The sequence below is a fragment of the Eschrichtius robustus genome, chromosome 19 (assembly GCF_028021215.1).
Source record: "Eschrichtius robustus isolate mEscRob2 chromosome 19, mEscRob2.pri, whole genome shotgun sequence".
In the NCBI taxonomy this organism is placed as follows: domain Eukaryota; kingdom Metazoa; phylum Chordata; class Mammalia; order Artiodactyla; family Eschrichtiidae; genus Eschrichtius; species Eschrichtius robustus.
The window spans coordinates 60,196,772-60,215,060 of NC_090842.1; the positions used below are offsets into that span (position 1 = coordinate 60,196,772).

The window sequence follows — 18,289 nt, forward strand, 5'->3', positions numbered from 1 at the left end:
GAATGTTCTGTCTTCCCACACATCTATATAAAACCCACAAATTTCTGTTTTTTTAACCTATGGTGATGTAGTTTGGAGCGTGTGAGACTGTTGACTTCAATATCTATAAATTCTCCCAATCTACTTATTACGGTGCATATCCTTCCAAAATGTTGAGTTTGCCTGATATGAGTTGAATCATTGTCGCTTTAGAAACTGTCTCATTTGCATAGCGCCGCGCATTCTGGGAAACGGCGCCAGGGAACCCGGCGCCCTCCCTTCTGGCTGTTAAAGGGCCAGAAGCCCCTTTTTTCCAAGTAAGAAGTCCATTTTTTAAGAGAAAAGATCCATAATTCGGCATTCAGAGGCCCCTTTCCTGAAAAATCCGAATTCGAGTGGGTGGGTTCCTGCTAGAGTCTGATTTAGCCCAGCCCCGGAGGCTCCGAGCTGGCGGCTACAGGGCTGGGGCGACACCTGCTGTTCTTTTGTGGAACTTCAGCGATCTACAGAGCCCTACGTTCTTTCACATGTTCAGTGGGCACCTACAGAGTCCCAGACGCAGTCCTAGGTTCTGGGGATGACAGAATTTGTCCCCATTGAGCTTAGGCACTAGAGAGCATCAGTTTTTGCATCTGCATTTTATGGCCGAGGAAAGTGAGGCGTAGAAACGGATAGTACCCTACCCTATCCACACAGCCCATCCGCTTGGGAGAACAGAACTTGTGCCATTGTAATTATATTATTACAAAAAAAGTGATCCTTTTAAAATCCAAGTCAGTGATCCTTTGACAATATCATTCCCCGACATGAAACCTTCCCAGTGGCTCCCGTCTCAGAGTAAAAGTCAAAGCTCTCATCACAGCCTTACAATCCCGATGATTAGACCTTCGCACTCCTCGGACCCGATCTCCTACTCCTCTTTCCTCATATACTTGGTTTCTGGCTCACAGATCTCGCTGCACACATCAGGCACGCTCCCTTCTCAGGGCCCTTGAGTTTGTTGATCCCCCTGCCTGAATCTCCTTTCCTCCGCATGTTCCCATGACTCACTGCCTCTTTTCACTCTGGCCTCTGCTTAAATATCACCACTTAATGAAGCCTTCCCTGAGCACCCAGTCTAAAATAGCAAGCCCTGTCACTCTATCCCCTTCCCCTGCTGGACTTTTCTCCATCACCCTGATCACCACCTGCCATATTCTACTTCTATTTGCTTATTGTCTGGCTGCTCCCGCTAGAATATCAGCTCCATGAAACCGTGGACTTTGTTTTGGTGGATTTTGTTTGTTTGTTTGTTTATTTGGCCGCGCCGCGAAGCTGATGTGATCCTAGTTCCCTGGCCAGGAACTGAACCCAGGCCCTAGGCAGTGAGAGCACGGAGTCCTAACCACTTTGGTTCATTTCTATGTCCCTGGTACCCAAAGAGTGCTTGAGCACTTGCCAGATGCTCACTAAATGTTTGTAGGATGAATGCAAGAATATTATCACTATCCTTCTCTGAGCCTCAGTTTCCTCATCTGGAAAACAAGACTAGTGCAACTAGGGGGAATCATAACGAGCAGCTGGATATAGAAGCCTGACACGGCACCAGGCAACTGGGAGTCACTCAATAAAGGCTGTTTCCATCTCCAACCTGTTTCCTGCCTCCAGTGGGGGTACCAAGGATGGGCTTGGGGGCTTTAGCCATTCCTGAACCCATAATCGCAACCGGTCCATCTTCCTCCTTTCTTTGAGATGGACAAATGGACACTTTGTCTTATGGAGAGTATGAATAAAAGTATCTTTAGGAAATGTTGCTCTTTTATTTGGAAGTTTAAAACACTGCCCCTGCTTGGCAAATTCAGATTCAAGAGAAGCCCCCCTAAGTCCTCTTTCTTTCAGTTAGCTAGCTGCTGCTAGGCAACCCCTGTATACAAAACCTGAGGCTGTAACTACTACTCCTGTAACATCATTATCTATCTCCTAAAATGGGACATGCATCACAAGAGGCAAGATTTTAGGTGATGCACAAACAAACATTTTGAATGGTAAGAGTTTCATGTTTAACTGTTATCTTCTATTTCTGGCAAGCGATACTGAATTCCTTGGTGGTGGAGTAACATTTCCTTTTAAAAGACATTTGTTTTATATTTTTAATAAACCAATTTAAAGAAAAAATTAGGCAAATAGCAGAACAGGTGATATAAAGATCATCAAGGTCCTGAGGGCTGACTGAGGTTTGGGAAACGATGTCATAGCTAACAATGCAGCTTCTGTTTACTGGACATTTATTCTATGCCAGGCCCTGTAACAAGGGCTTTACATGTAGGTAGCTTATGGCGACAGTTTTCTATCTGAGGAAATGAACCTTCAAGAGGTGAGGTCACTTGCTCAGGTTTACGCAGCCAAAAAGTGAAGATGATTCAAATCCAGGTCTGTGGGTCTTTAGACTCCAGTCTCCTGCCTCCTCCTCCCCCAGTTTAGTTTTGGAAACTGAGGCCCAAAGAGGTCACGAGGCCCTGTGCTCATTCCCAAGGCAGTTGGAATGGAGACAAGCGGGTGGAGAGGTTGGAGAGAGAGAAAAGACATGGCTTGCTGACTGACTAGATGTGGGGGGTGAGGGAATAGGAGTCCAGGGCCATACCTGGGTCTCTGGCTGGGCGACAATGTGGGCAGGAGGGGATGTCCCTGAGTGGGAAATCAGGTAGGACAAGGAAGAGGTTTACATATGTTTGACGGGGGAGTCTTCCATTAGGCAGTTGGATACATGGGTCTGGGACTCAGGTGAAATGGTGGCACAGCAGGGAGAGTGTGGGGATCGACTCGTGATGTCTGCCTTGAGCACAGGCATGGAAAGTGGCTGTCAATGCTTGGCTAGCTCTGGGATCAGCCAACTCGCAGACGGCAGAGGGGAAGGTTCTTCCTCCGCAGAGATGGGGAAGGTTCCTCCTTGAGTATCACTTACCTGCTTTTCAGTACAGGAAGGTGAAAACTGGAGTGGGCTGGAAGCACAGGAGGCCTTGGGTTTTCCACATAAGTCTTTATTACAGTGTAAATCCAAGCTCAGGCCTCCCCTGGGCCCCATGCAAAGCCCCAGCGTTGGGGCCAGTGGCATCCAGGAGACACCACCCCCTCGCGGCGCCTCCAGCGGTGGGGTCCCGGAAGTGCAGGGCGTGTGCCCTATCTAGGCAACTACAAGTCCCAGCAGGCCCCGCGGCCAAGGTGCCTCGCCTTTCCAAGACCCCTAGAGCAGAGCCTCTTGGGAAATGTAGTCCTGGCCACTCAGGCAATTTGCGCAAACTCCCTGGTGTGAGCGATCCTGACACCCACTGGGAAATGGCTTGGGATGAGGCAGGGAGAGGGTGGGGATGGAAGGGAAATGGAAGAGGGCAGAGGGCTACAGGGGGTGGGGGCAGGCGTCCCGCAGGCAGAGACACCCCTTTCACTCGGCTTTGGCTTTGGATCCGGAGACTGCGGCTGCTGCCGAGGCAAGGGCTCCGGTCCCTGGGATCTTAGCTCGGATCCTGAGGGAGAAACAGGTGGAGTCAAGGGGTGGGGCAAGCGACAGGATAAGTAGTATCTGAGAACTAAAAACTGGATGGAGGAAGCGAGTGCCCAAGCCAGCCCCTACCCTCCACCTACTGGCCTGCGATGGAACTGTCTCTCACCTTTTAAGAAAAGCAGGCACCCAGCCCCAGGAGATTTATGGACAGGGAATATTGGGGGTGGGGGGGAGGAGAAGCATTCCCAACTTTTCTCATTCCCCATCCCATCCGTCTCTACCACATGCCCTTACTTAGCTTTGATGTGGCTCAACTGATTGGTCACCAATCCCACATACTGGTCAATCTGGGCCTGGGGAGACAAGAAGGGGTGAAAGGAGAGATTGGAGGGGGTTCTTCTCCCTAATTCATTAAAAAAGCTGCTTCCTCCCCCACCCCCAGATCAGGAGTTGGGAGGAGTGGCCCACCACTCCACCATCAACTCTAAACCTAATAAAATACCCTTGGAAGTCAGAAGTCCAAGGTGAAGTGTCAAGTCAATTGGACCACACTCTGTGTGGGAAGTGATGTCAGGTAGACACACAAGAATTTGCCAGTGGCTTTGCGTCCTGGGAACTACTGTTAATCTTTGAGTGAGTTTTGTGTGTGTGTGTGTGTTTAGGGGCAGCGTAAGAATAGAGGGCGTTAGTGTTGGTTGTCGAGTCCCTGAGTGGATTGATTTAAATACTAGTTTAATTCAGTGTGAATTGACTTTGTGAGCCTTGGTGATTCCGGCATGTGAGGGAGTTAGGACTATCTCCCTGGCAGGAACATGTATTGTTTGGCTCTCAGCTGTGCCGGAAAATGTCAAAAATGGAATGTTGGTCCATCTGCCTGTCTCTGGATAGGATATATGTCAGTTGGCCCTGGTTCTGTCAGTGTTCTGGGCTGGGATGGGTGTCAGTCAGACCCAGACTATGTGTAGGGATAGATGGCGTCAGTCTGTCTGTCTGTCTGTCTGTCTGCAAATGGAATATGTGTTTGTCAGTCTCTGGTGGTATCAGGGGAGACGGGTTATCGGGGTATCAGGAGAAGGCATTCATCTGTCTGCCTGTTTCTGGCTAGAAAGAGTGTTGTTCAGCCTCATGCTATGTCAGGGAGAGAAGACACCAGTCAGGCTGCCTCTCTGGAGGTAGGACGTGTCAAGGCAGACCTTGGATCACTGTTGGGGAGGAGCCTCAGTTAGTCTACCTGCCTTGGGTTGGAATGTGTCAGTCAGATCCTGGCTCTGTCACGGGCCACCTATCGAAATGCCTGTCTCTGGCTGTTGAAACATATTAGGTAGACTCTAGCTGCATGGAGGAGGGGCAGCAGGCAGACCACCTGTGCCTAACATGTGTCAGAGAGAGCCTGATTCTGTCAGGGGTGGGAACACCGGCTTGTCCTCCTGTCTCTGGCTGGGACATCTGTCATGGACCCTGGCTGTGTGTGTGTGTGTGTGTGTGTGTGTGTGTGTGTGTGTGGTTGTTTGGCCGGGGTACTGCCAACTGAGGGCCTGTCGCACTTACCTGGTGCTGCCGGTACAGCAGAGGGACTGTGAATAAACCGATCACTCCTGCGGGCACAGAGATGGGGGTCAGGGCTCTCCAGGGAGATTACCAGCTCCATTCAGAGCCCAGGAACCCACCTCCCCGCCCCGCCCCTCACAGCGTTCCCAGCTCACCCAGAATGAGAAGAGTCAAACCATTGAAGATGGCACCCACGAAGGTCAAGATGTAGAAGAGAAGGACCAGCTGAGGGTGAGGGTCGGGGTCAGCAGAGTCTACGGGGTGCACCCTGGGCTGGGAACTTCCCCAGCAATGGCCCTCCTCCCCTCCTCCCCCCAGGGGCAGGGAGTTGAATGTTGGGACCCAGGAGGGATTGGGGGGCTTCAGGGCACCTTGAGGGAATCCACGAAGTCTTCTACCAGAAAGAAATGCCGCAGCTGCGTGGCCGCAGAGACCACGCAGGAGGCAATCTGTTGGGACATATGTTCTGTCTGCTCCCGAGTCAGGGTCAGGTCCACATCCAGGTAGGCCCTGAGAGAACAGAGGTGTGTGAGGCCACTCAGTGGGTGGATGGGACCCAGGCTGAGGGGCGTGGCTGAGACAAGGGCAAGAAGTGAGGGTTGGGGAGTAAGGCCAGGTGTAGCGTGCTAGGGTGGAGGTCAGGGTCAGGAGACGGGATCAAGGATTAAGGGTAAGAGGTTAGGGTCTGAGGTTACGACTGGAAGTCAAGGGTCAGAGTCTGGTTTAATGTCAGGGTCAGGTTGGAGTCAGGAACAGGAACAGGAACAGGATGGGTCAGGGCCAGGGTGAGAAGTCAGTGCCTGATCTGAGGTCATGGGTCATGACTTAGGGTCAGCGCTGAGGTCTGGACAGAGGTCAGGGTTGGGGGCCAGGCTGCGGGCTCTCACTGGAAGGGGTTGGCGCCGTCCCCCCGGTGCACGGCCTGCAGCACTTTTCGGTAAACCCTGAGAGAGATGGTGCCGCAGAGCAGCAACAGGGCCACATGGGCGGCCACGGACACGATGCTGAAACGCAGGAGGCTGAGCAGGGAGACCATGAGGCCTGTGAAGACCACTCCTGACGTCCTCGTGTTCTTCCAGTACAGCAGGTCTGCCACTGTGGAGGGAGGGGGCGGCAATCAGGCTGGGGTTTGGAGCTGGCCTGGCTGACCTCTTGACCTCCTATTTCCTGTCTCGGGGCTGAAACATGACCTCTTGACACACCTGTCAGAGCCTTAACCCAATTTCCAGATTTTTACTTATCTTCTTTTATTCCATGCTTGCCTCCTGGAAAACCCAAGTTAACTGTCTAGCAAGTCCCCTCAAGCTTACTCCTGCCCATAGATAACGTGTGAACACAATTTTGGGTGAAAAATCAATCTTCTGCATCATGCATATCTCACTCTACTTTTCTTCCTAGAATTCCCTCCTAGTCAACGGGAATAGCTCTTATTAATTCATTCTTTTTAAGGGCTACATGATATTCCATGGTGTGGCTACACCATCTTCAACCATGCAGCTATTGCTGGGTCGTTTACTTTGTTTCCTCCCCGCCCCCCCCATCCTCTTCCCTGACAGTACTACAAGCACCAGCCTCCTGCAGATATTCTTACCTCCGGGAGGTTCTATTTCTGAGATAGAATCCCAGGGGTCGAATCGCTGGGTGGACTAATTATGTATTTTCGAATGTCATAAATATTATCAGATTGCTTACTAGCAAGACTGTAACAATCCTTATTTCTATGAGCAACATGCAAGTGATCTTTTCCCAGCATCCTGCCCAGCAATGGGTGTCATTGTTCTTTTTATTTTTTGCACCCTGACAGGTGTAAAGTCATATCTCCTTGATACCCCTACCAACACATACATCTAAGTCCTAAATGTATTCATAACATCATCCTCCTTCCTAGGCCCTAACTCAAACTTCTGACCCCTTTCAGAGATCCTAAACTCACCTCCCAAGCCCAGCCTATGTCCTGATCAGTGAACTTTGGACCCCAACGTTTCATCTCACTCATCTTAACTTTTAACAGCCGTCCCTATAATCGGCTCTGCCTTGAACCCTGAACTGAGAGCCCAGTACCCTGCCATCTATTTCCAGACAGTCTCCATCCTCCCACCCTTACTCCGATCAAACTGACCCATCCCAACCAGTCCCCCTCAGAGTCTGACTCTCCTCACTTCTGTATCTTCCCTACGCACATCCTCCCATCTACCTCTAACTAGGGTAGACCTCCCTTCAACCCCTCCCTTGCAGGCTCCCCAAAGCCTGAGCCAGTGGTGGGGGAGGGGCCGGGTCACCTGAGGCGGGGCTAAGTTTAGGCACGCTGGGGGGAGGGTGCCTCTCAGGCAGCTGTGCCGGCCTGTCCAGCTACTGAGTGACAGCACCGCCTGGACCTGAGGCTGGGGGAGGGGGCCTCGCTGCTCTTGGGCCCCAAAGCTCCGGCTCGAGAGAGAGGGGACCCCATACTCCCTCCACGCCCTCCCTAGACACCCCCGCAGCCCCTCAGCCCCAGCCTGCCTCTCTGGGGAATCTGGGACCAAGACGAAACATCCCCCAGACTTGAGGGCGATAAAAGTGAATCTGGGTCCCTTTCCACGGTCCCCCAGCGCCCGCGTCCCAGCCCGCCCCGAAAGCCCACCTTTACTCCCCATCTCGGCTCCGAGTGAGAGGCTACAGACACTGCTGCTTCTCAGGGATTTTGCCCACTTCAGTGGAACCCGGAGAGAGGGAGTAAGGGGGCGGGGCCCCTTTGTACCCAGCCAATGACTCTCCATTGCGGTGGGAACAATTCCAAAACGGGGTGGCTCTCTTTGTAAACAGCCAAAAGCAGTGATGTCTATAACCTACCTATAGGAACCGTTCGTGGAGGCTGAGCATACTTTGAAGTAAGGCGGGGTCTATTTACAATTGGCCAATTCATGCGGTCAGGGAAGAGGAGAGTTTTTAAAACGCACAGAGTTTACTTTTACTTGCCCAGTGGCCACATTCAGAAAAGAGCATTATTTTTTCAGGGATTTGGCCTGTCCAAAATCAGCCTCTAGGGGGAGCACTCCAAGAGAGGGATTATTTTTTAGCAATTAGCCAATCCTAATGCTTCCTCCAACTTCTCAGGTGGGAGGGCTAACTTCTCAAGTGGGAGGGGGAACCATTTAAAAAGAGCCAATAGCAATCTCAGGTAACGGGAAAATTTTTTTAAAGGGTGGAGTTTACAATGTCTTGCCAGTAGCAATACCTCCTCCCTTCTCCATTCTCCTCCGTTCCTTCCCGAGGACGGTCCCTTTAAAAATCAATCCTCCACCCTCGCTGTAGTCCAAAGGAGCACGTTCCCTCATGCACTTTACCTAGAAAGTGTGGTTCCAATGTGAATTCTGATTGGTCCGTGCTATCGAGGCACTGCCCCGTGATTGGCTCCCGCTCCAGCCGCCCCCACGGCTCTTCCTCCTCCCTCTCGTCCAGCGAGGGCTCATCTGGCCAAGAGTTCGAATCCCGAGATCGAAGTGGAGATGGGGTACGGGCCTGAGGGATCCCAGAGCCAGGGCTGGGCTGTGGAGTCAAGACTTCGGGCGGCGAGGACTGAGCGAGTCCGAGTTGTAGGTCCAGGTCTGGTGCATTAGAGAGAGAAGGCTGTGAGCTTTCACCATGGAGGTGCCCTAAGGAGAGACCACCCACCCCTGGTGGCTTTGGTCCCAGCACCTCGGACATCTCACCTTTCCCAGCCTCTCCAACCTCTGATCCGTCGGGCTCTTCGTCATCCAGCGGGGTGGAGCTACTGGTGGCAGAGTCCTCCCCGGACCCTGCTCCCCGGGCCGCCCAGCCCAGTTGGTCCAGTTGGAGCCCCAGGTCCTCCAGGGGGCGCTCAGCTGGAGGGGCAGAATCGGGGTGACCACGGCGCCCGGGCTCCGGGGATTGGCTCAGGCTGGGGATGCTCTCCAAGCTGTCGCCCAGGCCAGGTTGCGGGGGCGGCTCTCGCGGCTCCGAGACTGAGCGGCCCTGGGGCCGTGGGCGGCGAGCAGCTGAATCCCTGCGGGCCCCAGAGCCCAGCACGCCATCGAAGGCGATGTAGGAGAAGGTCAGCTCCCGGGGAGTGCCCCAGTCCTGCGATGTGGTCTCCTCCTCGTCTTCCTCTGAGAATTCCCGGGCTGTATGCAGCTCCCGAAAATCCGAGTCGTCGTTCCCTCCTGCCATGAGCAAAGGAGGGCATGAACTCCTCTGACCAAGACCCTAGCCCACTCCCCTTAACCCCTTTACCCAGCTGTGAGCCCCCTTCAAGTCCCACTCTCACATCCTCCCTCTCTGCTTACCTTCTGTGGAGTCAGGGGTAGAGGAAGCTGTAGACGGAGCTTCTTCTGCAACAGGGAAAGAATCAAAGACTCTTAGAAGCTTAGATTGCCCGAGTTACAGAAGTAGTGTGCTAGTCCTGGAAACCTGTCTGAATTAAGGAATCTTAGAGTTTTAATTACAGGACCTCTAGAACATTCTGTATACAGGCTGTAAAACCTTAGTATCCCTGCTGTCTGAAGCTCAGTCTTAGAAGTTCAAATCCAGGAATCTCGATCTTAGTGCCTTTAAATTAGGGATTTTAGGAGGCTCAATTCCTTAATTCTTTCAACAACCATTAATTGAGTGTTTAATACATGCCAGGCACTGTTTTAGATCCTGAGGATACAAATGTGAACAAAACAGACAAAATCCCTAGTCTCATAGAGCTTACACTCTATAGGGGAGATAGACAGTAACAGTTAAACTTATGATGTTGGGTGCTAAGTGTGTGGAGAAAAATGAAGGTAAGGGAAGAGAAAGTAAGGGGATGCTATTTCAGACAGGTTGGTGAGGAAGACTTCCCGGATGACATTTGAACAGAAACCTGAATGATGTGAGGAAACCATGCGGGTATCTAGGGAAGAGTCTTCCAGGCAGAGGGAAAAGCCAGTGCAAAGGCCCTGAGGCAAGCAGTAAGCTTTGCATATCTGAGGAACTGAGAAGTGTGCAGATGTGACTGGAACAGGGTGACTGATGGGGAGATGGAAGGGAGATGAGGGCAGAGAGGAAAGGCGGGGTGGGGTGGGGGTGGGGAGATCACGTAGGGCCTTCCTTTGTAAGCCCAGGTAAGGACAAGATCTTAGAATGTTGGGATGATACTCTAAAATGTTGAAATAACAAATTCTTAGAATTTTGGCATGTTGACTCCCAAGACATGCAAGTGGCTACGTCGGCGTTGCAATCCCCAGCTGTCAGAACCATAGGGGTGTGAGACAGAGAATGTTAGACAAGGACTGTTAGAGCCCTGGCCTCAGAAATCATAAGGCTCAGACAAGGCGTTTTCAATTATGGAATTCAGCCTCTCAGAGTTAGCTTGGGGCTTTGCCTACAGGAGATGCTCAATACCGTTTGGAGATTGAAATCAGATGCCCCCCCGCCCCCACCTCGTTTCTTCAGCTAGGGCATAGGAGGCCAGGAATCAGAGACCCGGAGTGGTAAAACCTAAGGACCCAGGAGTCCTAGCCCCAACCCAGGGATGGCTGTATCCCGGGGACAGGGGATTGTACAATTCGGGCGAGGTCGGGGCTGCCTCTGAGTCTGGGGAGAAAACGGAGGTGGGATGCGAAGATGGGTGATGCGGGGGAAGGGGGGAGTCAGACCCCTCTTCTCCATCGTGGCTCTACCCCTCCATTCAAATCCCCTCACCGCTGGCTATGGCCAGCACCAGGGCGAGGGGACAGCTCCCGGAAAGCTTCCTCATCCCCGGGCGGAGCCCCGCGGCACATTCAAGGGCCCAGAGCGCCCCCCGTCGGCTATCTCAGTGCCCCCAGCCTCTGCCCAGTCTCAGTCAGGTTGTCCGGGTCAAGTCGCCCCCATCGCCGCTGGAACACGGGAGGAAGGGAGAGCTTCCTTTGTCTCCTTCGCTTCCTCCCCGTCTTGGCTCTCCCGCGGCCCAGGTCGGAGGGGAAACCGGGCAGGAGCCCACCCGGGCCTCTGGGCCCCACACCAGGCCTGAGCCTCCCCCTACTCACTGCAGTGGGCGAAGACCGGCAGGACCTGCCCCATGGCCCCCCTCGGGCCTGCATCGGGACCCCCGCCCACTCCGGCCACGCCGCCCTGGGCCTGGGGCCGCGAGCGCTCATCTCCGCCGCGCCCAGGACGCCGCCGCCGCCATCCTCGCTGCCTCCTCCTCCCGGGCCGCTCCAGCAGCAGCCGCCGCCGCCGCCGCCGCCGCCGCCGCCGCCGCCGCCCTCGGTTCGGCTCAGCGGGGGCGGGCGGGGCCGCTGTGGGGCGACTGCAGCGCGGGGGCCGGGGGCGGGGCCAGAGAACGGGGGGCGGAACCTGAGGGAGGGCGAGGGGGAGGGGAAACACCCGGGAGGATGGAGGTGGGGCGTGGCCTTCCTAATAGAGGGGCAGAGCTAGGACCGTAGGCTACCTGCCGAGAAGGCCTGGAAGGCGGTCTGAAGGGCGGGGTCTAGACAGAAGAGGGCGGGGCCTTTAGGGGGAGAGAAGCGGGACCGAGGGTAGGGTGAGGGGCTCCGGGAAATGATGATGAAGGAACCTAGGCGGAGAGGATGGGGGCGTGGATCTCAGAGTGGGTTGGGGTGGAGCTAGAGGTGGCACTGAGGGGAGGGTATAAAGATTCTGCCGCTGAGAGGTAGAGGTATAAGCCTAGATTCTCAATGGGAGTGGGAAAGGGGGCGGGAAGAAACTACTCGGAAAGTTTTGAGACAAGGGGGAGGAGCTCAGACTTGGGGAGGTTTAAGCCAATTTAGAATTGTTCAGAGTTGGGTGGGGTCAGTCCGAGACTGAGGAGCTAGAGGCGTGGCCTAGAGGGAATAGGGCAGAACAATCAAGGGTGGTGGTGCTGCCCAGAAGGTGAGCTGAACCTGGAGTGAGGGGGCTGGGCGCGGAGCTAGAGGCCGGTCGGGACTGCGAATATTAGAAGCATCTGAGGCTGTGTGTGTGAATGGATGGGAGGGACCTGGAAGAGAAGCGACTGAAACCCGGGGGCGAGACGGAGAGGGGAGGGGTGAAGTAAAAAAATTAAGCATTTAAAGCTTTTGAAACCCGGATGGGACCACTGATGTGGGCAGAGATTGAACAGAGTCGGGCTGGGGAGCCGAAGCCGAGTGTTGTGTTGAGAATACGGATTCTAGAGATTGTGTAACACTGTTTACTTCTGTGACTCAGTTTCCTCTTCGGTAAATTGGAGATGGTGATGTAAAACAGTGTGTAGCTCATGGTAAATGCTAGTTTGGTACTATTATCTTTTTTCCCTGACCAAAACCACAAACCTCACTTGGAAGGTGCGGAAGAGAGGAGAACGAATAGTTCATTCCCTTCTAGTGACTCGACTCGAGTGCAAGTCAAGGGCATAGGAAGGAGATTTAGGTGGTTTAAAATTTCACAGTGCAGAGGATTAGTGGAGGTGACGGGGGCGGGGTGGCGGGGCTGTTAGCAGGTGCAGAGGGTGGAGCTTTCCTGATCCCCAGGCTGAAGGATGGCGGTCCTCGCCCGCCTGCTGGAATGTCTCCTCTGGCCAGCTCGCAAGCAAGAGTGGGTGGAGGAGGCAGAGAAGAGGCGCAGCTCTCCCGACGGGCCTCAGTCCCTCCTGGACGCGCCGCGATGCGCCCAGCGGCCGCACGGGGGTGCGGCGGCGTCTTGGGGCTTGCGCTTCGGGGCGAGCGCAGTGCAAGGGTGGCGCGCACACATGGAGGACGCGCATTGCGCTTGGCTTGAGCTACCCGGGCTGGGCCCGGGCTGGGCTTTCTTCGCGGTCCTCGACGGCCACGGTGGGACGAGAGCCGCCCTCTTCGGTGCGCGCCACCTGCCGGGCTACGTGCTCGAGGCGCTGGGCCCAGCGCCCGGCGAGCCCCAGGGCGTGTGCGAAGCACTGCGCCGAGCCTTTCTGAGCGCAGACGCACGCCTGCGCGCTCTCTGGCCCCGCGGCGAGCCGGGAGGCTCCACCGCCTTGGCGTTGCTGGTTTCCCCGCACTTTCTGTACCTGGCGCACTGCGGTGACTCCCGCGCGGTGCTGAGTCGCGCCGGCGCCGTGGCCTTCACCACCGAAGACCATCGGCCCCTCCGTCCCCGGGAACGCGAGCGCATCCATGACGCGGGCGGCACCATCAGCCGCCGGCGCCTCGAGGGCTCTCTGGCAGTGTCCCGAGCACTGGGAGACTTTGCCTACAAAGAGGCTCCGGGACGGCCCCCTGAACTGCAGCTCGTTTCCGCGGAGCCTGAAGTGACCGCCCTGGCACGCCGAGCAGAGGACGAATTCATGCTCCTGGCCTCTGATGGCGTGTGGGACGCGATGTCTGGCTCTGCCCTGGCGGGACTGGTGGCATCTCGCCTCTGCTTGGGCTTGGCCCCAGAGCTTCTCTGCGCGCAGCTGTTGGATACTTGTCTTTGCAAGGTCCTGGGGGCGGGGCTTGAGATCTTTGAGGGAAGAACCTAAGGGATTTAGGGGGGAGGAGCTTTGATGCAGAGGCGAGAGTAAAACTAGAAAAGGAGAGGTGGGACTCCAATAGGGGACGGGGCCTGCTGGAACGGGGCAGGGCCAAAATGTGCAGGGAGCGGAGACTGAGGGAAACCTTGAGACAAGACGGAAGAGTTGTAGTTCTAGATAGATAAGTGGGAGGGATTTACGAGAAAGGGCGTGGTCTTTTGGAATGGGACAGCCCTCAGACTTAAGAGATGGGTCCTGAGGTGTGACTAGTGGCAGAAAGAAGAACAGTTAAACAGCAGAGTGGGAGGAGCTTTGGAAAAGGGAAGTGGCTCTGTTTAATAGGGTGGTGCTAGGACAGTGAGAGAGCGTGGTCTAAGGAATTGGTCCTTGTGAGAGGCCTGGTTTAGACTGGCAGAAGGGTGGGACTTTAGAGATATGGGCATAACCAGATTGGGAAGGGGGCACTAGAGCAAGGGGAGTGTTGGGAAACTCTGTTTCCTAGGGCATGGAGCCCTGTGCTGGGGCATTCAGCCGTGTTCCACCAGGCTCTCTTTTCTCTGCCTTCTCCAGGGCAGCCTGGACAACATGACCTGCATCCTGGTCTGCTTCCCGGGGGCCCCCAGGCCTTGTGAGGAGGCCATCAGGAAGGAGCTAGTGCTGGACGCAGCCCTGGGACGCAGGGTTGCAGGTGAGCAGGCGCCAGGAGCCCGGCGGAAGGGGTGGTCAGCAAGCAGGGTAACTCCCACAATCCTTGCCTCCTTCTCAGAGCTGTGTGCCTTTGGCCAGGAGCCCCCCAGCTTGAACACAGTTTTCAGGACTCTGGCCTCTGAGGACATCCCGGATTTACCTCCTGGGGGAGGGCTCCACTGCAAGTGAGTTGGGGTGGGGTGGGGTGGAATGGGAGGATGGGTGGTAGGAGGAGGGTCCCCTCCTGAGGGCCTTCCTTTGCTCTCCAGGGCCACAGTCATCGCTGACGCTTACTCTCAGTTCTGCCAGGCCTCAGGAGAGCGCTGGATGGTAAGGACCCTGTGTTCTTGAATGCTTCTCTTAGAAGCATGTAATTCAGCACCTCCCCCATGCCACCTCTTTAAGTGATGGGGAAATTGAGGCCAGAGGGGACAGGGACTTACCTGATATAGTAATAAGCTCTCACACCTGGTCCTGAAGAATTGTGCTAGGCATGATTGTTGGTGGGGTGGGGTGGGCGGTGATGCAGAAGCAGGGGAGAAGAGATTGTGCTTCTCCTCCAAGAAATGTGCCCTCTACATTGCTCTGTGAAGCCCCACCATCCCAAGCACCACCCCCTCCATCCAGAAATAAGGCAGAAAAATTCAAGGAATGTTGATGACCAATACCAAGGGCTGACTGCACTGCAGAGACCACCAGGACATCTCTGCCTAACATCCCCAGTGGGGAGAGCATGCCAGTTGCCCAGTAGTTGCAGCCGTGCTTCCAGAGCTGGTTCTCCTTGGCCACACTGGGTCATGTGCCTGACCAGTCTCTGTGTCTCTGATTGGCCAGGCTGGGGTCACAGGCCCACCCCCTAGCGCTTGGCCTTGGGGTCCACTCCACCCAAAACTGAGGAAATGAGAGATAGGGAATGCTGGTTCCTCAAAGGAAAAATAGGAGCAGTGCTTCCAGAATACAGGGGAGTAAATGCTGAGGGGCAAGAAGGGGTTCCTATTCACCATCTTCCACGTTTTGTGTTACAGATGGGGCAGAATGGGGCTGAGAAGCCCACTGGCACCCGTTCAAGCTCTGCCTTGGACTTGGAGGCCTGACAGCTGTCATCCTTTAGGGAGCCTCTGCCCAGCCGGGGCCTCAATGGAATTAAGGAAGAAAACTCCCCTTCCCCAGCTATGCGGACTAGCGGAAGGAAGAGAAACCAATGGAGGAACCCCAGAATGTTTATTTCCCTTTCTCCTACTTCCCTCTCATAAGACAGAAAGTCTTATGAGAGAGGGGAAATTCCACCCACCAGCTAGACCCAAAAAAAAAGAAACCAAAAATAACCCAAACCTCAAAACCCCAAAACCAAATGTCTTTGAAATATTTAGAGCTGAATGGACCCTGAAAATCACCCAGTTCAATAACCTTCTCTTCCCTTCCTATTTTTCATATGTTTGGCGGGGAGGTAGGGGAAAGTTTTTATAATTAAATTTTAATTACATAATTCAAAATACATTTTTCTTGTGGAAAAAACCCCACACGCATTATTTGCCCAGTCATTTGGCAAATACGTATGGGGCACCTGCTATGTGCAAGGCCCTGCTCAGGCCATCAACCTGGAAGACCCATTGAGGTTCCTGCCCCCGGAACCTCCTAGTGTGTGGGGTGGAGTTGGGCGGGGACAGCAAACAAGGGAACCCATAAATAAGGTCATCTCAGACACTGACAAGTGTCTCAAGGGAAATGAAACTGGGGGATGTGATAAGAAAATGTCTTAGGGGAGCTATGCTGGTTTTTTTACATAGTTATTTATTTTTTGAATGGGCGATAAGTTCACTTGGTTTGAAATTCAAAGGGCACAAAACGGTATACAATGAAGTCTCTCTCCATCCCTCACCCACTGCCACTCCATTTGCCACCTGGGGATGGTTGCTTTAGATGGGGGTCAGTGAAGACCTCTGAGGAGGGGACAACTGAGCAGGAACCTAACAGAGAACTCGCCAGCCATGCAAAAACCCCAGGGAAGAGGGTCCCAAGGCAGAAGGAACAGCCAGTGTGAAAGGCTAGAGGCAGGACTGAACTCGGCATTTTCAAGATGAGGCTTGAGATTATGACCATCAGACTCTCCACGATCCCATTCTGTGTCCTACTGGTAACCCCTGCAGTGAGTTTGGAGTGGATTTTTCAAGACCTTTTATTGGGCATGTACACACATGTATATGGTACCTTAGGTGTCTCCTTGATTTTTTTCATACCCTATGTATCATCTGGCAATTTGTTTCCTTTTACTCAATAATGTGTTGGAAACTTCTTTCATGCCACTTACACACCTCACTCTCTTTAGCTGCTACTCAGCACTTCAGACAAGAGATGTGCAATGGTTTCACCATCCGTCATCCTCTTGATGGGTATTTAGGTTGTTTCCAATTTCTTGCCCTTACGTCACTGCTGCCGTAAAGATCCTTGATCAGGCTGCTGGGTACATATATGCAAGAGTTTCTCTAGTTCAGGGGTCTTGCTACCTGTTCTGTACAGCACTTGAGCTAAGAAGGGTTTTTACATTTTTAAAGGGTTGTAAAAAAATATGCAAAAGAGGCCCTATGTTAAATATGCCTAAAATATTTACTATTTGGACATTTATAGAATAAGTTTGCTGACTATAGTGCAGGTGGCACACAGAAGCACCACCCCTCCCATTTCACAGATGGGAAAGCTGAGACCCAGAGAGGAGAAAGGACTTGCCCATGGTCACACAGAACTGGGGTTTTCATACAGTTGGATAAATGTAAATGTGTGTTGAGCTGCTGTCCTGGGCCTGGCTGGGTTAGTAAGGCCCAGAAATTGATCAAGTCTACCTCTGTCCCCAAAGAACTCAGTCTGAGGAGACACACAGAGAAACAATTATAACCTACCATAGATAAGGGTTCAGGGTCTCCCAGGGTGGGGTGGAGAAGGGGAGAGGATTACTCCATTCTTCAGAGAAGAATTAATGTCAGAGCATGGCCTAGAAGAATGAGGTGAAGGAGATCAGGACGGCACCCGGCAGCGGATGCCTCTTGGAGAAAAAAAGGCTGGGAATCTTGATTCCCGCACCTAGTCAGCTGGGCCCCAAGAGTTGTTTTACTCTCATACCTTGCACCACTGGAGTCCTGGTGGCTCAGGCAAGAGGTCTATAGCCCAGATTTATTTCCTGCCTCCAGGCTTCAATTTATCCATTTCTCAACGTCGAACTGATTTCCCAGGTTCCTGCCCCAGCCTAAGGCACCTTACCCAGGCCAGGTGGCGCTCTACGAGAGGGGCGTGATCATATTGGTTACGTCACGTAGGGCGGAGTCTGCAGGACCAGTGGCGGAAGTCTGGGAGGGTGTAGGGACTCAGCCCGAATCTGGCGCGTGGTGGGAGGAGGCTGCCGGGAGCCGGCATAGGGAGGGTCCCCCACCTCCGTTCCCTCGGATATCTGCATGATCCCACCATCCTCCGCAGATGAAACTGAGTCACGGCGGGGCGTGCGTGGAGAGGGGACCAGGGGCCTTATTCACACAGGGACCGGGAGTCCCATTCCCACCGAGGTCCAGCGCCGCACACCCCCCCCATATCCCCCCCCCACCCCCGCCTCGCCCCACACACACCCTGCGGCTGTGAGTCAGCGGCCAGCCGCGCCCCCTCGGCCCACTTCCTCCTCACCTTCCCAGGGCGGGCGGGGGGGGGGGGCAGTGAAAGGGGTGGGCCCCCCCTCCCCACCCATTCCGCTCTTCGGCGGGGGAGGGGGTTCGCCCCTTAGGAATCCCTCATAAATTGGTGGAGAGAGACGTTGAGGGCTCCGAAGGCAGGATTTAAGGGACAAAATTTGAGAGAATCTATGCTTGACCAGAAGGTCCTCTTCGCCCCTCAAACTGAGTAGAATGTAAAGAAATGGAGAAGTCAGTGGGGAGGGTGAGAAGAAATTGTGCCCCCATTGCTATTCCCCTAAGAATTTCCATCGTGGGAGAGAACGAAGGATCAAGGAAGGATCCCTTCCCCTCCATCAAGCTTCCCTTCTAATTTGGGGGGGTGACCCCCAGAGTGCATCGCTATGCAGTAACGTTGGGGAAGAGGGAAATAGCGGAAGTCTAAGGTTCCGCGTTGCCCTTTTAAGCGCCCTCCATCCCCCCCAACCTCACCGCCTTGAGGTGTCCGCGGCCCCTTTAAGGCGCAGGGCATTA

The 18,289-nt window shown here is 54.0% G+C and overlaps 2 protein-coding genes across 3 annotated transcripts; one reads left to right on the forward strand and one right to left on the reverse strand.

The window, feature by feature from the left end:
• Positions 1-2,975: 2,975 nt before the first annotated feature.
• RTN2 (reticulon 2) lies at positions 2,976-11,184 on the reverse strand. Its single transcript, XM_068528880.1, has 10 exons — positions 10,999-11,184; positions 9,289-9,333; positions 8,695-9,165; positions 8,329-8,589; positions 5,893-6,100; positions 5,377-5,515; positions 5,161-5,230; positions 5,006-5,052; positions 3,752-3,810; positions 2,976-3,479 (listed from the first exon to the last, which is right to left on the reverse strand). Exons 1-10 carry the CDS (start codon positions 11,030-11,032, stop codon positions 3,398-3,400), a joined length of 1,416 nt encoding a protein of 471 aa, XP_068384981.1. The 5' UTR covers positions 11,033-11,184; the 3' UTR covers positions 2,976-3,397.
• A 1,224-nt stretch (positions 11,185-12,408) lies between these two features.
• PPM1N (protein phosphatase, Mg2+/Mn2+ dependent 1N (putative)) lies at positions 12,409-15,606 on the forward strand. Of its 2 annotated transcripts, XM_068528882.1 has the most exons (5): positions 12,413-13,385; positions 13,989-14,106; positions 14,185-14,290; positions 14,375-14,435; positions 15,131-15,606. In XM_068528882.1, exons 1-5 carry the CDS (start codon positions 12,471-12,473, stop codon positions 15,197-15,199), a joined length of 1,269 nt encoding a protein of 422 aa, XP_068384983.1. In that variant the 5' UTR covers positions 12,413-12,470; the 3' UTR covers positions 15,200-15,606. The 2 variants fall into 2 exon arrangements, with proteins under 2 accessions (XP_068384982.1, XP_068384983.1); XM_068528881.1 differs by having other exon boundaries at positions 12,409-13,385; positions 13,989-14,290.
• Positions 15,607-18,289: the final 2,683 nt, after the last annotated feature.

What these genes read in the sequence shown, in the direction of transcription:
- RTN2 (XM_068528880.1), bottom strand. Translation starts at nt 11,032, where the DNA reads ATGGGGCAGGTCCTGCCGGTCTTCGCCCACTGCA. An exon ending in ATTGGAACCACACTTTCTAG is followed by an intron (nt 6,101 to 8,328) that starts GTAAAGTGCATG and finishes CTCCCTCCACAG; the next exon opens with TGGCAGACCTGCTGTACTGG. An exon ending in GACGGCGCCAACCCCTTCCA is followed by an intron (nt 5,516 to 5,892) that starts GTGAGAGCCCGC and finishes CTGTTCTCTCAG; the next exon opens with GGCCTACCTGGATGTGGACC.
- PPM1N (XM_068528881.1), top strand. Translation starts at nt 12,471, where the DNA reads ATGGCGGTCCTCGCCCGCCTGCTGGAATGTCTCCTCTGGCCAGCTCGC. An exon ending in TGGATACTTGTCTTTGCAAG is followed by an intron (nt 13,386 to 13,988) that starts GTCCTGGGGGCG and finishes TGCCTTCTCCAG; the next exon opens with GGCAGCCTGGACAACATGAC. An exon ending in CCTCAGGAGAGCGCTGGATG is followed by an intron (nt 14,436 to 15,130) that starts GTAAGGACCCTG and finishes TTTGTGTTACAG; the next exon opens with ATGGGGCAGAATGGGGCTGA.